This window comes from Haliotis asinina, chromosome 10 (genome assembly GCF_037392515.1).
Source record: "Haliotis asinina isolate JCU_RB_2024 chromosome 10, JCU_Hal_asi_v2, whole genome shotgun sequence".
In the NCBI taxonomy this organism is placed as follows: Eukaryota; Metazoa; Mollusca; class Gastropoda; order Lepetellida; family Haliotidae; genus Haliotis; species Haliotis asinina.
The window spans coordinates 30,884,355-30,901,746 of NC_090289.1; the positions used below are offsets into that span (position 1 = coordinate 30,884,355).

The 17,392-nt window shown below is 41.7% G+C and overlaps 1 protein-coding gene across 1 annotated transcript; it reads left to right on the plus strand.

The window, feature by feature from the left end:
- Window positions 1–501: 501 nt before the first annotated feature.
- LOC137299163 (aspartate aminotransferase-like) lies at window positions 502–16,683 on the plus strand. Its single transcript, XM_067831715.1, has 12 exons — window positions 502–1,027; window positions 4,692–4,829; window positions 5,443–5,570; window positions 6,238–6,301; window positions 7,017–7,056; window positions 8,037–8,127; window positions 11,321–11,386; window positions 12,368–12,481; window positions 13,399–13,481; window positions 14,332–14,485; window positions 15,033–15,209; window positions 15,593–16,683. Exons 1-12 carry the CDS (start codon window positions 832–834, stop codon window positions 15,638–15,640), a joined length of 1,299 nt encoding a protein of 432 aa, XP_067687816.1. The 5' UTR covers window positions 502–831; the 3' UTR covers window positions 15,641–16,683.
- The last annotated feature ends 709 nt before the right edge of the window (window positions 16,684–17,392 follow it).

Genomic DNA, 17,392 nt, shown 5'->3' on the forward strand with positions numbered 1-17,392 from the left:
AAAATGAAGGAAGTCTCCTGGCTCCATTTCATTATATTATATTTTTTTCAATTTGAGCTTTTTTTTCAGTAAAATATGCTCATTTCAGAGACTAGTTGTTAGTCTAGCTACGTATGCTCGACACACGTTTTATCTTGAGCTTGACTCACTGTACCCATGTGGGGAATCGAACCCGGGTCTTCAACGTCACGTGCAAGTGTTTAACCACAAAGCTAACCAAACGTGTCGTTTGAACGTGAAAAAAGTTAAGTCTGAAACGTATCCATACAGTAAAATATCTGAAGATCTTGTGAAGAAAATATAACAGGAAAACCAGGCCAGTGATGTTGTCCTCTGTTCGTGCAAGTCCGTTTATTACTATGAAAACATGTGATCAAACATGATGAATAATATGCATTTTCAAGAATGTAACGTGGACTGATTGTAGACGGCGAACTATTCATCTCACTTCACAAAAACAACATTGATAATTCAGGGCAAACGTTTGTTAAGGTGGCTGTCGCGCGGCAAAAACCGTATCACTGCTTTCAGGCGACTGTTTATAAGTACATTTGATTTAATTTTATTTGTTGCACAAAAGTTAATATAGAAAGGCTGCAAGGTGTTACTGATATATATTGAAGTTTGTGGTTATTTTTATAGACTAAGGAATTACATACTACCGCGTACATTATTTGCTTTGATAGAAAAAGAATGATAGCTATATTTGTAGTTGAGACGAAACTAGTATAAGAGCAGACGACTCTTATACAATAGCTATGCTGGCGAGCTGTTTTAGACATAAGAACCGTCATTTGAATTCAGCTGTTTCAACCGACCGATAGAGGGAAGATGGCGTTGGTGAAATCAAACCAAGGTCACTCACCAGCGGCGAATCTTATGTTTAATGAAAAGATACGACAAATGATCCAGGAGGGACACACTATCTATCATTTCGGATTTGGACAAGCGCCGTTCCCGGTCATTGAAACTGCACTTGACAGCCTGAAGGAAAATGCCGGACAAAACGCCTATCTACCGGTACAAGGTAGGGAACATTGATTTGATTTGATTGTTAGTGTTAATCGTAACGTCATTGTCGTCATATGATATTCAAAGTCCACCCTTGTCGAGCACACAGGCTCTTGTAACGCTAAAAACTCCCATCAAGGTATGCACTGTCACTGACGTGGCCTGACTCTTAGCACTATATAAAAGATCCTTTTATATAGAGCTAAGACCCCGTCCTTTTATATAGTACGAAGACCCCGTCAGTATATACCTTGATGGCAGATTTAGGGTTACAAGCCCCTGGTGTAAAAAATAGATATTCTTTCATTGAAAGCGTGGATGCATTGACATCTGAGGCACAACGCTGAATGATTTGCCCAGTGGGAGGGCCATGAAAGGAATGAGATATCAAGGAATTTTACATTTTGTGTCAGCCAGTGACTTTGATATACTACACAAAGTTTGCTAAGGATCGAATGTTGATGATATCTACAAGCCTGACGATGATTGGGTCAATACACGTATGTGTTCATATTCATGATGAATGAACATGCAATCATTGTGAACAGGGTGCATGTGTTTGGATGTATGGATACAGAATCATAGACACTATAATCATTATCAGCACAATTTGTTGCTGAATACGTTTTTACGTCAAAGAATCTGACATGTGGGTCACCACAACATCACTTTTGGGGTAAGTCAAGGTGTGATCAGCAGGAAATAGAATCAACACCAAACTGTTTGATCAGATACCAAGTCACATGCAGGTGATCGCCTCATAGCAGGGTTTTTTTCCTGAATGGATCATGACGTCATCTCTTTGTGACGACCACCGCACACAAGAATGACCTGCGGAATACCAATGGCGTTGACGTGGCCAGTCGGCGCTGTGAGGCTGGTCAAAAGTAACTGGCGGTGGGGTAGCCTAGTGATAAAATCATTCGTGCCACAGGCCGCAGACCCGGGTTCCCGACATGGTTGTAATGTGTAAATACCATTTCTGGTGTCCCACGCCACGATATTGCTGAAAGTCGCAAAATCCATACTCACCCCAATCACAGGCATGCCGATGCATTCAAAACACACAGTTATTAATGATACATTTTAATTTACTCAAAACAGACTCGAATATATTTTCTTACCTTTACGTCATCCCGGTGGTATTAAGCGTAGTAATACCTTTGTGCATTCCCGTTCAAGATCAAAGATGATTTCACAAGTGTGAAATTTGATGAGCATAATGTCATGTCCCAATCTTCTGAAAATTTCTTAGCTAGTGTTTCACTTAATGCAAGGGAATTCGTTTCTCTAATAATTGGCAAAGTGCTGGTTTAACAGTATGGCGTACGTTCCCCAACTCTTCTTTGTTGTAACAGCGAACACTCAAGGTTTGAGGTTTTTAGTCGTTTTATCTGTATAACGATTGTTATAATCTCAAGTGGTCGATACCGTCAATATAATGAGTATGTGTTTATGAATCGCTACTACCAACTACATGACGAAACAAAAGGTGATCGCTTCCTTCTTGTGGCGCTCGTTTTAAACACGTGCAAAGGCAAGTTAAAAAAAACACGAAAGTTTCGTCAGTTCAAATATACATATGTCTTAAAAGTACAGAAAAGAAACGCTTATTGTATTTCTTCGTAGGGCGGAACTGTTTTTGGTACATTCTTCTCTCTATGGGGTTTTGCCATTCAATTTTTGTACAACAACAACAAAAAAAACGGCATCAAATTTCTCGAGGCAAGCCGCCAGTAGCTTACAAACGGCAGAGTTGTGTCTGTTTCATGCTTGACAGGGGCTGTCTGAATCTGAATATCTAAGACATTCAAGCCCAGTGACCTGGTAACACCTCAGCTGTGCGTTTCTTTTCAAAATGCACCGTAGTATTTCATATATTCCCTGAACCATCTCTTCCCTAATGTCTAGCCCTGCCTGCAATGATAAATCTCTGAATGGAACAAGTCTGGCTTTTCCGCTCCCCTTTCTCTTAAATTGGAATCTGTGAGTTTAAGGTTTACGCCTCCGGCAACATCACAGCTGTGGATACCAGAAATGGGGTTCACACATTGTACTCACGTGGGGAATCGAACCCGGGTTTTCAGCATGACGAGGGAAGGCTTTTGCCCCTGGAATACCCATCCGCCCCCTGTTAGACTGGAAATATTTGCCGTTATCAAATAGGGTAGGCGTTAGTCTAAACTTATTCATACAGGTTTCTTTTGAGATTAGGTCGACATACATGCCAACGTCGGGGTTTGCATATCGCCCAGGAAATAGGAAATAGTGTACCTAGGACACTCGAACATGTTGACAAGGGTCACCCAGTTCAGTCGTATGCCAAGCCTGCACGAACTCAGTCCAATTCACCAAATTTTCCATGATATGGGCAATATAACTATAGTGGGGTCCAAAGGAATGAAATATAACGGAAGCATACATATTCAATGAAAGGGAAGCCTAAGCAACATCTGTCACCACTTTTTCTGAGTCAGTTTTTACGAGGCTTTTAGCAACACTCCAGCAATAACACTGCGTGGAGACCAGAAATTGACTTGCATACATGTTTGAAATCGAACCCAGGTCTTCAGTGTGAGGAGCGAACGCGTTAACTACTTGGCTATCCCACCATGACATGCAAAATATTTTTCGAACCGAAGCGAGGTGAGTACGTTGCCAACCGTTGAACGTTTCACTCGCACATCAGAAGACTAGTCATATACCCTCTGGTGCGCAACCCAGTTTGCGCTACAGTTTGCCTGTGGTTGACGAGATAAACCAGCATGACAATTATCACTGCACCACATACGTGAGTGCTTGGTCAGTGAGACTTTGCTTCGTTATCCACTACCGAAAGGGAGGACGGACGGACGAATGGACGGACGGAACCTGATAATAAATTTATATCCCCAGCTTCGCGCAACACGAAGATTCACCAGCTTCTTTTCATATTTGGTACCCAGGTTCATCAGTGAAAGACAGGTCTCGGTCAGGTTTGGTGACCTTCACCTTCATTTCGAGGTCACTTTACGGGGACTTTAATCTTTTAGCCTTGCCAGGGAGATATCTCAAAAACCATTCCAAGAATTTACTTCATATTCAACTCCTAACTTTTTCTAGGGAAGGCACAGGTCCCAGTCGTTTTGATGACCTTCATAGAATGTTCAAGGTCATGGCAACACTTTGAAGAATTCATGGTATGCTGCATGTTAAGCTTGTCAGCGTGATACCTCAAGAACTGTTCTCTGGAGTTTCTTCACATACAAGATCAAGCTTCACCTAGGGAAGGTGCAGGGCCCAGTAGATTTTGGTGACCTTCACTTTATGTGGAAGGTCACGGAGACACTTTCAGCATGCTCACCTGCATGTTAAGCTTGTCAACATGATATCTCAAGAACTGGTCACTTTATTAAGCCTCATCTTTGGAAGGCGCATTTAACTCCACCTACTACTACTACTACTACTACTACTACTACTACTACTACTACTACTACTACTTTTTCATTACTTTTTGAGTGATAATTTTCGGCGGGGGATTATATCACTTTAGTGACAATGCTTGTTGATGTTATGACACACACGTGGTAATGTCTCGGCGTATACCAAGGTTGGAAATGGTTACAAGATACAAGGACATAAGATTTGAATATCTTTGATGAAATGAATATGCTGCATTGTCTTTTATTCTTTTTCGCCAGGTTTGCCAGAATTACGACAGGGCATCTGTAACTTCCATGCAAGATATGACTCCCTGGAAAACCTCGACCCTAACAATGTAATTGCTGGCCCTGGCAGTAAAGAACTTATCTACCTTCTCCTGAACATCTTCAATGGAAGTGAGTACAATACAAAGGAGATTGTAAAGCTAAATAGTGGAATCAAGGTATGTACTGTCACAACGGTTTCCTTGCGCTATATACAAGGATCCTTTAATATACAGTGTAGTATTAATAGTGTAGTATTAAGATCCCGTCGGGGACAGTATATACCTTGATGGCAGTTTTTAGCGTTACATGCCCCTATGTCTTTTATCTTCAAGCAAGTCTAGATTTCCGAAGGCTCTGGTCTCCCCGGGACTCCTTTTCAATTTCTATGGGTTGGTTTGTTTCTGTCAAAATTATATGTATTCAGAGAGGAAGCATTAGTTTGGTGTAGGTGTAGGTACTGTGACTTGGGAGACCAGCTTTCAATGACCTCGAGTACAAGTGGCCTCTTCCTAGATTCCCATGGGACACATACATGAGGAACATATCTCATAGTGGAATCTCAATAACAGATCAGCGTTTGATATCTGTACATTATATCAATAATTCACATTATAATCCGTTCTGATATCATAGGAACCTTATTATGGTACCTAATACTTATGTTTGCCCAATTTATATTCGCCCAAAATAAGAATGTAGAGCAGTTTTTGTTTATGGTATATGTGACATTGTCTTTGGACAGCGGTGCTGCTGTTGGCACCATCATGGCCGACATATCAACCTCAGGCGGCCTTGGCAGGGAAGAAACCGGTTATAATACCCACATCATTTGACAACAACTGGCAACTAACACCTGAGTTGCTGGAACAGGTGAGTTTAAGATTCCACCCTACAGTATATGTGGGCATATTGTGCTTCCAGAGAAATACATTACCAAGCAAACGAATGTATCCACTGGAAAAAAGACGCCTTCGTGGGGGTGGGATAGCCTACTGAGGAAAGTGTTCGCTCGTCCAGGTTCGATTCTCCACGAGTACAATGTGTGACGCCCACGTCTGGTGTACCTCACCTTGATATAGCTGGAATGTTGGTGAAAGCGACGTAAAAACATGTTCACTCACCCACACTTTGTGACGTTATGTTCACACCGCTTGTTTTGCGACTTTCGGAGTCAGAAGAATGTCATGACCACAACAGTCAATTGCGAACTAGGCTGGAATTTTATTTTGCAATTTTTACCTGACGGGTATGTAGACAGAGGCTTTGTTCAGAACATGACAATGCCTCGGTGTTTTCGATCAATTGTAGATTTTGCATCTGTAAGATGGGTTGCCCATCTTAGGCTCAAGGGCACATCCTTGGACCTCTGGGATGTCAGATGCATCACAAACCCAGATTCCTCGGTTGTGTGTCAGCTTATAAGACTACCATTACTTAGGGTTATTCATGCCCATATTATGATGTTTAAGATCATTAAAGTGTAGTAGAACCTGTTAGCCAATGACATAACATAGTTATAATATTGCTTTTCTGACAGGCACTGGAGTCAAACCACGTGACCGGAAACAAGATTCTGATTCTGAACAATCCAGATAATCCCAGTAAGTGAACTATTTTGAATGGTCACTCGGTCGGTTACCTTGATACCAATGGAGCATTTTTTGCAAGTGACGGATCAAGCACTACAATAGATATATTCGTAACATAACATTTCCCTGAAAGTGTGAACTGAACATATCCTTTTGACAAACCTCTTCCCAAATCTTGCCATCAATGTTCTTAATTTAAGTAATATTATCCCGAATGCCTTATGTATGTAAAATGTATTTTTATAAGTGATAAACGTGAGGGAATTTAGAAGAATTCATAAATGTCAGCTTCAGTATTATCAGAGCACAAAGTTTTTGCTCACTTCCTCATTGTGTTGACAAAGTGTCAGAATTCATGCCCAAATATGCCGGATAATACAAATTTGGAATATTTGGCAGGGTTAACTTACAATAATTTACGCTTATATCAATCTGATTTAGGAATTGTTGTTCCTGTACGATATGTTCATTCCAAAGACTTGTTAGACCAATGCTCACACATTCATCATATTAGGTGTGTACTCCATCAGTCAACACAACGTTTTGCCTTAGTCCTTTTATCGCCTTGTGTTCCTTATAATATGGAAGCTGACGTCCATCATTTTCTCCCATATTATGCATATCTGCATCCAGCTGTAAACACGCGTGGTAAACACGTGTATAAGTGTGAACCGTCACCATGACCTCGCGTACGTCCTCTATGTATTACAACAGCCTGTTCTTTCAGCCGGAACCAGTTACGGGGATGCCCAGTTGGTTGCACTGAGGTAATCTATCCAATTAGTAGGTTTAGAGAATGGTAGAATATGAGAGTTTTCAGAGTTTAGCGTATTTGTGTCCAGAGTATGACTACGAAGGAATTAATAAGGCCATTTATGTAACATGAACACCATACCACTAAACGTACGCACAAAGCGCAATGGCCTTATTACCCCGTATGAAACAAGCTACCTGTGGGGCGCTAGAAGGTTATACTCATATGTGTGCCTTATCCCACAGGCCCCATTTTCTGCTAGGTCAACCATACTGGTTGCAATTTTTATAGATAGGTTTATAGAATTGTAGTAGAAATGGACTGCTGTCCTGCAAAGCGATTACTGCCTGTGTTTGTGTGCAATACATTAGCATAAGGTGCAGCAGGACATGTGAGGAAAATAATGAAAGCCCAAACAATGAATTGTCGTGCCCCAGTTTTAAATGAATCTCTTTAGACACAATTCTTGCTTTATCCTCTTAATTTAGAAGACAAGGGAACCACACGTACCACATTTATACAACATTTTTGGTCTGTCGCTTTTTCGGTTCGAACCCTGACCATCTACTCACCATGCACACGTTTTATCCACTCAACCACGAAGGCGGTTTGACGCAACCTTGATTAGTGATGACGTGGTACATCATTTAGCTTTTGCTGTTTCTTCTCTGTATGTTTTTTTCTGAGAAGTTTAAGTATAAAGTTAGTGCCCAAGGTTTGTGTGTACAGGTGCTGAGTTGCTCTTGCATGCTGCTGGTTGGTGTAAATGGACCGCTAATTTGGAGAGGTCGGTGGTTAGAGTGTTTGCTTGTCACCCCCTATGCCCCGTGTTCGATGCCCCATATAGGTACAATGTGTGAAGAACCCTCTGCTATCCCCCGCTGTGATGCTGCTGAAATATTGCTAGAAGCGGTATAAGAACCATATCCACTCACTCACCCTTATATGCAGAGCGCTGAAGTGTTTTTTCTGACTGCGTTTGTTTTATTACAGTAAGGCTTTTCGAAAGAACAACGTGATTGTTCTGAGTGACGAGATCTATGCGAGACTTCACTACACTCAAAGTCACGTGACACTTGCGAAGGTACGCACTACTACGTGCATTATGTGATATACCTTTTTAGTGTGTGTAAATATAGTATTACAGAAAACTACAGTTATAACGAACCAAAGAGACAACGAATGTTAGTTCGTTGTAACAGGAGCTCGTTATACGCATTTTGACTGAAATATACAGCAAGTTATGTCATTTTTGAGCATATTATGTGTATTTTTGTAACGTACAGCGTGATCGATATTATATCAAGTCCGTACCAAACCGCCAGCTGTAGCGGGTGAGCCTCGTTTTGAGATTTCCACGATTTCTGTACGTCAGAGCACGCTGCACGGCGTGTTTGCAAGGATTAGAAGGAGCGTAGTGTTGCAGTATTCAAGTGATGTATCAAATAATATTGAGCAATATTTAGTTGGTCTCAGATTCTAGACTGGCTATTGTATACTACCGACAGAAAATAAGGGAACCAAGAAATTGAATGTAGATGACTTTGACTGTGACAGGGTCCGTTATCGTGGCGTATCTCCCAAACGCAACATCCAGTGACAATGGAATTTCGCATAATGCATGCCCAGCACGTGCTACACGTGCATACAGAAGTTAACACCTGTAAATGTACTGGAGAAGTCGCAATCACTAATGCAATAGAGATTGACACTTACTGACAGAAATGCCTCCGAGGCAGTATCTCGGTGAAGCAACAAAATGAAGAATTGTGGGGATGATAGAGGGGGGGACATCATTATGTGAAGTTGCCCGGCAGATGGGTAAATCAAAAAGTGTAATTTCACGCCTGTGGGATAAGTATCGTCAAACGAGTGGGGTTGCAACGTAGACCAAAATCAACGACACCACGACATGATCGTCTCATTATGTTAATTGCTCTACGCGATAGGTTTAAATCGGCCCCTGCCATCAATAGAGAATTCCGCACACTCACTGGAAGATGCATTTCAACCTCAACCGTTAAAAACCGACTCTATCAAGCTCGTCTGAAAGCAAGACGGCCTTTTAAGGGTGTCACCCTTTTAGCTCACCATAAGCGCCAAAAATTGGCATGGGCTAGGCAGCATCAGGGACGGGCTATGCGCCACTGGCGTTACACCACGTTCTCTGATGAGCTTACGATTCACAGATGGCAGAAAACGTTGTTGGCGTCGGAGCGGGGAGCGATATGCCAGAGCAGCAATTCTTGACCATGATCGATATGGAGGTATAGGTGTGTCATGGTGTGGGGTGGGATTACACATGACAGACGATCAGATTTGGTCATCATTAACGGAACCATGACTGGTCAGCGATACGTTGACCAAATATTGCGTCCTGTTGTGGCTCCATTGGCTAGAGTTATCGGCCGAAATTTTGTATTCCAAGATGATTATGCCAGACCACATCGTGCCCGAATTGTCTCCGCTTATCTCCGACAAGAAGGTATCCAGACATTGGACTTGCCCTCTAAGTCCCCAGACCCAATTGATCATCTCTGGGACGTTCTTGGTCGAAGGGTGTACGCCAGGGACCCAGGACCCGCCAACCTGGCCCAGCTTGGTGCAGCTCTCCAAGAATGGCGGGCAATACCACGGGCAACCATCCAGAAATTGATTAACAGCACGCCATCAAGGTGCCGTGAATGTGTTGCCCAACATGGTGGACACACCAGATATTGAACTTGACGCCTAAATTGATTTCGTGGATATTTAAAGCAGTTTCAAATTCGCTATTATTTCATTAGTCCCCTTATTTCTTGTCGGTAGTATACTACGCTACGCAATGGGACAGAACCCAGTCAGCGGGAAATGAGACTGTTGGGTAATCAATGTTTGACTTGTGCATGCTAGTGCAAATAACAGAGATTACTGTGTGCACTCTACAGATGTCTGAGATGTCTGACAGACAGAAACATATTAAATACACATGCAGGTATTATATACCATGTTATAAACACCATATAATATAACGGACCGTTTAGCTCTTGGCCCTGAGGATGACACATTTCAACGAATTGTGTTCAGTATGAAGACAAAGTTAGGTGTGGTGAAAAACGGAATTGTAACACTGGAGTTTACTAAAAATTGTGTTCAGTATGAAGACAAAGTTAGGTGTGGTGAAAAACGGAATTGTAACACTGGAGTTTAACTTTAACTGGATACTAGATACCGAGAAAGTCCAAAGGTATTTGACGAGTACGACGTAATGTAGTGAACCCACGAGCACTGGTGTAGGCGATTCTGAGACTGAACATGTGGAAATCTAGACTTGCTTAATTTAAGTCTTTAGCACTGCAGAGAGGGCAAGGCTATAGGGGAAAATATCGTGGTTCGGGGACTGTGAGACTCGCACAGATGTTCCGCTGACACTCCAAGAAACATACCTGATCTTTGCAGATCTGAAATTCGACTCCACAATCTTGGGTTTACGGTTTCCTTTAGGCATGCAACTCTGCAAAGCAAACTGCATCAGGATAGCTCCTAAGTGGCATTAGCGGTCATGCAAGTAGGATAAGGACATGCAAGGAAGATAAGGGACCAAATGATGCCCCTTTATTCAGTGAGGTATTATCCTCAGTGTTGACCGATGTCATAGTTATGCCACAATCCATCGCTACTCAAACAAGTGTCAAGTGACGACGCCCTCGACAGTGGGTGTACTTACATTCAAGCAAGTTGTTTGAATAGGATATCATTGCCCTAGCTGCCGATTTCGTACATCTGGGTTGCTCGTAGACGCTTAGCCTTTGACATATATGTCCTCCAGGGACCGTGGGACGGACAAAGAAAGTAATGCCATTAAGGGACTGTGAGACAGACAAGGAAAGTAATGTCATTCAGGGACTATGAGTCTAATATCATCGGTAATCGAAAAAGTGTATGTCTCATCTTCATTCTTTCTTGTAGGCAAATCTGAAAAGTGTGCATACTTTTAATAGGATACTTAGAGTTATCATTGTTGAATTCGCCCTGAAACGTACTTGTGTGTTGACCTCGTTACATCCCTTTAATATAGTTATAAGATCCCGATAGTGACAGTATATACCTTGATGGCACTTTTTAGCGTTACAGGCCCCTGTGGTATGCTGTTTGTTGTAGGTACATATACGTATATACCTCCTACAAACCCATGTTAGTTATATTATATATAGCCACGTTTCACATATTGCTCCAGATTATACCACATATCACCGTGTGTTCACCTCATCTCGTTCACAAATGCCTTTGTGTTTCAGCACTACCCCGAAGGAACCATCATCAGTAGTGGCCTGTCCAAGTGGGCGAGTGCTGGGGGCTGGAGGGTACGAATGTTTATTTAGTGTTTGGCAAAATCTACATAGTCTCCAAATGTCATTTGTGTCCCCTACGCACGGAACCACAGTTTATGATAATTACAGATCTAAAAGAGCTGTTGCATTTTTATTTATATACGGTTAATGTTTGAAAAACATTCCCTTGTGATCATGTGACTATTTATGATTGCAACATCTTAGCCGACTTATACCTGTACGTTTGAATGCAGTGTCAGACAGTAATACCTTCGTGTTTACGTAATAATACTTATTTATCATGCGCCTTACTCCATGCACAATGCATGCTCGAAGCGCTGAAACAACCTGATTCTTATTATGACGGTTAACCCAAGCTGCCTGTTGCCGAAGTTGAGACCACAAGTGTCATGTGCTTCGTTGTGGGGCAGGACCCTGAAGCCCTAGAAAGTCTCAGGAGTCAAGCTGCCAAATACGGTCACCCAATCAAAGATTCTCCGAGCCCAACGTTGCTTAACTTCACCTGAATTGTGATCTGAGCTCTATGCCAACGACCACATACCACCACGGTGCACACAAACATGTATATTTCCTACGTCTCGATTGTTCTTGTTTATTTCATGTATTGTACATTCTACATCAATTTAATTTTGTAATAACGTATGGTATGGATTATTTACAGACTGCTGCCTTTGAGCTGGAACATTGTGGAATGCAGTGTTATGAAAATAAGGACATAAATACCCATAAGCAGTGTTGCATTCCTGCATCTAAGACGTTGAAGCAATGTATCACAATTCAACCTCATTATCACATAGGCGACAGAATGAGTTTTATGTTATAGAATACAGAATTCTTGTACAAAAAAAAAATAAAACTCCCCAAAATACACAATAAATGTTGCATCCGTGCGTCTAAGCGGGGACATTCCAGTGCATCAAAACAGTGCATAAAAAGGACAATATCAGCCGTATGTTATTAAATACAGATTTCTTGTATTCTTTTATTCCACAGATTGGTTATCACATCTACCCACCTGAACTCTCGTCCCTTTTGGCTGCTGTCAAGGGCGAAGCGAGTCACACCTATTCTTGTGCACCGGCGCCAATGCAGTTTGCTGTTGCAAAGGTGGGTGACTTGAGAAGCGAGAATGGCGCCTCTTTTAGGACATTGCAACCATTGGCACCAAATTAAGGTAGAATTAATTTTCAGTTACCAGCCAGTCATATGATTGTCGATTCATGATTTGTCGGTCTATGAAACCGTTACGCCATCTTCGCGAAGCCATGATATAACAGGGCCAAGAGGCTAAGGCGTTCGTTCGTCACGCCAAAGACACATGGACAGATTGTGTGAAGTCCATATCTGGTGTCCCCTGCCATGATGTTGCGTGAGTATTGCTGCGGCGTAAAAAACTAAACTCACTCACTCACTATGGAGTAGCCACGAAGACAGCAGATTTATATATCTGCATGGAACAGTGTCGTTCTGATTAACTATCTTGGTCCTGTTTATGGTATTTCCATGAAATGCACATTGCAGTCATTCAGTGGTGACCATTAAAACGGGAAAGTATTATTTCTTAAATCTTGCTTTTTGAGGTAGGAAAATATCCATTTGTATTTACCTCTGTACAGGATTAGGAATGCGCGAGTAAGTTTTCTCAACTCCCAACAATACTCCCACATTATCACACCAGAAATGGGCGTCACACATTGTGTCCACGTGGGAAATCGAACCAAGGTCGTCGGCATGACGAGTGAACGCTTTAATCACTTGGCTCCCCCTTGCCCCCTCCCGATAAAGGATTAGGGGTGGCGGGGTGGCCTAAAGGTAAATCGTTCGGCCGTCACGATGAATACCCGGGTTCGATTCATCACATGGATTCAATGTGTGAACCCGATTTCTGGTGCCCCCCGACGTGATATGCTGGAATATTGCTAAAAGCAGCGTAAAACCATACCCACTTACTGATACAGGATTAAGGGTAAGATTTGGGATATTAAGGGAAACACAATAATTGTCAGAGCATAACTTTATTCCAGATGTTTAGTGACCTGGTGTCCTGTGATGAGTACATCCGTCACACCACCCGGATCATGGAGGCCGTGTCCTCCTTCTGTTGCAGGTGCGTGTACAGAAAGGCTCACAATGCCCACTTATTTGACCAGATTGAGTTTAAGTACCTTGACTAATGGCCACCTAAGCACTTGACGTCAGTATTGTGTTTAAGTACCTGGTGCATTCACAGTAGAACATGATTTCAGGATTGCTTTTCATTACCTAGACCAAAACTCTGGCTCCATGACCAAGATCATACACTCATGGTAACCCTTTATCATCTGACCGATTACACGGACTTTCCCGGGTTCTACTCATCACACAAACAATGGTCTCAAGTGTAATGTAAAACTGAATGTCTGACTTCTATAGTCACATGTGCGGGATGACTTCCGGTACGTAAACGATCCCATATACCCAAGCCTTGCAGTATGAGGCCATTAAACGAATTGTGAAGGGATTCGGTAACAAGTAAGATGCTGATAGTATCTACTTATTTACCCAGCAACCCATGCTTGCCATAAAAGGTGACTATGCTTGTCGTAAGAGGCGACTAACGGGATCGGGTGGTCAGACTAGCTGACTTGGTTGACACATGTCATCGGTTCCCCATTGCGCAGATCGATGCTCATGTTATTGATCACTGGATTGTCTGGTCCAGACTCGATTATTTACAGACCGTCGCCATATAGCTGGAATATTGCTAAGTGCGACGTAAAACTAAACTCGCTCACTCGCTCACTTATTTACCAGTTTACCAATTTACCTGTATGCTGATTACTGGCCTTAAATAAAAAAATACAGTGGACAGTGATGGGGGTTTTTTTGCCTTCATATAGAAACCATTGAAAACACTCCAGTGGTATTTGTATAAGTATAAGATACATGAGCTGGGCACACTCTGCTGTTATTTGCAGAGAGCTGAGGTCTGTTGGGGTAAAGATGGTGACCCCGAAAGCTGGCTACTACGTTTTTCCAGACTTTGAGGTCATAAGACCGGCCTTGACATTGCGCGGTCTCACCACCTGTCAGGAGATGTGTGATACACTATTGAAGGAGGCATCCGTAGCGGTCAGTGCATGTGTGCTCTGTGTGTATTGTATAAGTCCTGTGAGGTGGAAGAATTACGAGTTTAATGATGAACACATTGTAGAGGTTTCTGACTTAAATGGATGTTGGTGAAACTGTCGCCACCAATCAATACGGATATACCTGTCTGCAACCGCTTTTGTGGAAATTCTCTCTCTTATTACTGATCTCTTGTAACACAAATGAAGAGCAATTTTCAAGAAAAATGAAATCTCATAAAACTAAACATTCATGTTTAGGTCTTCTATTTAGGAACTTGACAAAAATCATATTTGCGTTTCATTGGCTGTTTAGTATATTTCATTGAATGATAGCGAATAATAGAGACCGAACTAAATGACATGATTACGTACTGAAGGACTGATGCACACGAATTACTTACGACTTCTATTTTCATTGTATTCTTTTCCATGCCCTCCCTGTCGCATCTTAGTTACTATCTGAACTGCATTAATTTTGAATGTATTTTCATCGGATATTCATAATGTCATCTTGAATGTCCCTATCTGAATCTGAACACTATTTGCAGCTAATGGCGAGTGGCCCTGCTTATCTCCGCCCATTAAAGGAACTGACGACCAGGCTATGCTACGTCAACTTCGAGGGCAAAGGCGCCCTCGCCAACAGCAGAGAGCTAGGATTGGATGAACCTCTACCAGAGACATTTGTCCAAGAATTCTGTACGCCTGTTTATGACGGAATAATGGTAAGAGAAGAGAGCGGAGAACTGTAAGTTACACTACATGGAACAACTAACCCAAGTCTTTTTTGTTTGTTCGTTGGTTAACGATCCCAATCACGCAAATCGGCGATCATGCTGTTGATCATTGGATTGTCTGGTCCAGTCTTTTACAGACCGCAGTTATATTGCTGAAATACTGCGGAATAAGGCGTTGAACAACAAACCAAGTGGATTCCTGTTCAAACCCAAAATGGCGCCATGCTAGCTGATGCAGAGATATATAGTGTCCTGAAGAGGGGCAGGTCTGTTAGCAGCATTGAACAATTCGCCTATTTGTGAGATATAACATGAAAAATATTAAGTGTATTTGATAATATATTGACATTGTTTTCCATCCTTTGTTGCAGGCCTTAAAGAACTGGGTTTTACAACTGAAAGATGAACAAAAGTCATAAGTCTTCATCACAATTTGTTGGGTCATGATCATTTGACCCAGGGTAGCTGTTTACCAGACTAGATTTTGCAACATATGTCATATTTGGGATTTCACTTTCATAGTAAAGTACAAATTCTAGTACTTTTTTTTTTCGGCCGAGTCCCATCTGGGATTTGAACCCGCACCCTCAGAGGCACCTAATCCCCAGCATGCAAAGACAGCCGCCTAGCCCACTCAGCCACCACGACTTCCACACAAATGAAAGTCGGATAACTGGTAGTCTAGACTGCGTACTTTGTGTGCCCCTCTGATAAGTGTAAATTGGCACGGCCCTCATGGCCTAAAGCTATGATTACACGATGCCATATATCCTCAGTGGTGTCGTGGATAGAGCATCTGCTGGAGAACTGGCAGATAGCGGTTCAATCCCCAGGTCACGTCATAAAACAACCACATAAATATCAGCTCTGTCCTTAAGCGCCAGTGCTGGTGGATTTATTTTCTGTGAATAATTTGTCCATGTTTACCTTCAGCATGGTATTTCAGTTCATAAGTCCGTACTAAAGGAACAGAGATAAATGTCACTTCTCCTCGGGTGTGAATCTTGTATCATTAAGAAATTGATCTTTGCAGACACTTTTCCCCCACTTAAAGGGCAATGCTGCTAAATTGGGCATTATATAATTGGGTGCATAATTGGCTGCTAGGGCAGAGAGAGAGAGAGAGAGGTGTTTCGCATACCATTTATGGGTATCAATGTCGCATTGAAGAATCAAAAGTGAAATGAGTGAACTGATGTGTTATTTTCACATGTACTCAGATGAAATACTTACTTGGGATGGAAATAATCAAACACCTTTAATGTTGTGTTTGGTTGTTTATTAAAACAAATTCTATGTACACTCTACATATCCGGAGGAAAGAAGTGGCCCGTACCACATTTTCCCTCTTCAACATGATGTGTGATCAAGGTAATTCTCTATACATTATTTCAAATGCATTTCAATGCTTACTTATTCATACGTTTTCATATCAAGCAGCAAATATTTAACAAGATTAAAATATGTATCTGTCTTCATTTCAATTAATTTAACAAATCAGGTACACATGGTTAAAATGGGTTAAATATAAAAATTCCCTTAAGTCTCTGTAGTCCTCTTGAAAAATGACAATAAAATAATGATAAAAAATAGTAAGAGTTGTCCCCCTTGGTGGTTTTAAGAGCAAACAGGTTATCAAAGAGAAGGACCACAGAGGTGTCTGTTGGGGGAATGACCATTTATGAGGAAAAGGGGTACCAATCAAATTTGAATGTTTATACCAACTCCTTATAACACCTGTTCCCACACAATATCCCTAATGAATGGTTATTCCCCAACTGGCTGCCAGCCACTATCCCAAACTGTGAAGCAGTTTTGTGTGTACCACAGACCTTTCAATGTTTTGAAAGGTTTGACAGCAAGCCACAAGACGCAAATTCTTACTGATATACATGGAAAAAATAGACACAAGAGTAACACTCCATTTGCCAAAGTGTAAATTATACTTTAAATCACCTACACAAAGATTAGTTCAGAATACTGACGCTGATGTACTCTTGAGACTTGTATGTATTTTGTGGTTCTCCTGTTGAAAACCCAATTGAGATTTTTAAAAAATCAGTTTCACAGCCATATCACCGGACATACCAGGCACTTGATATGTTACAATATATAGAGTTTAGTGTCCACTCAGTAGGTATGAGATCAAGCATGGAAGTAAATAGCAAAGA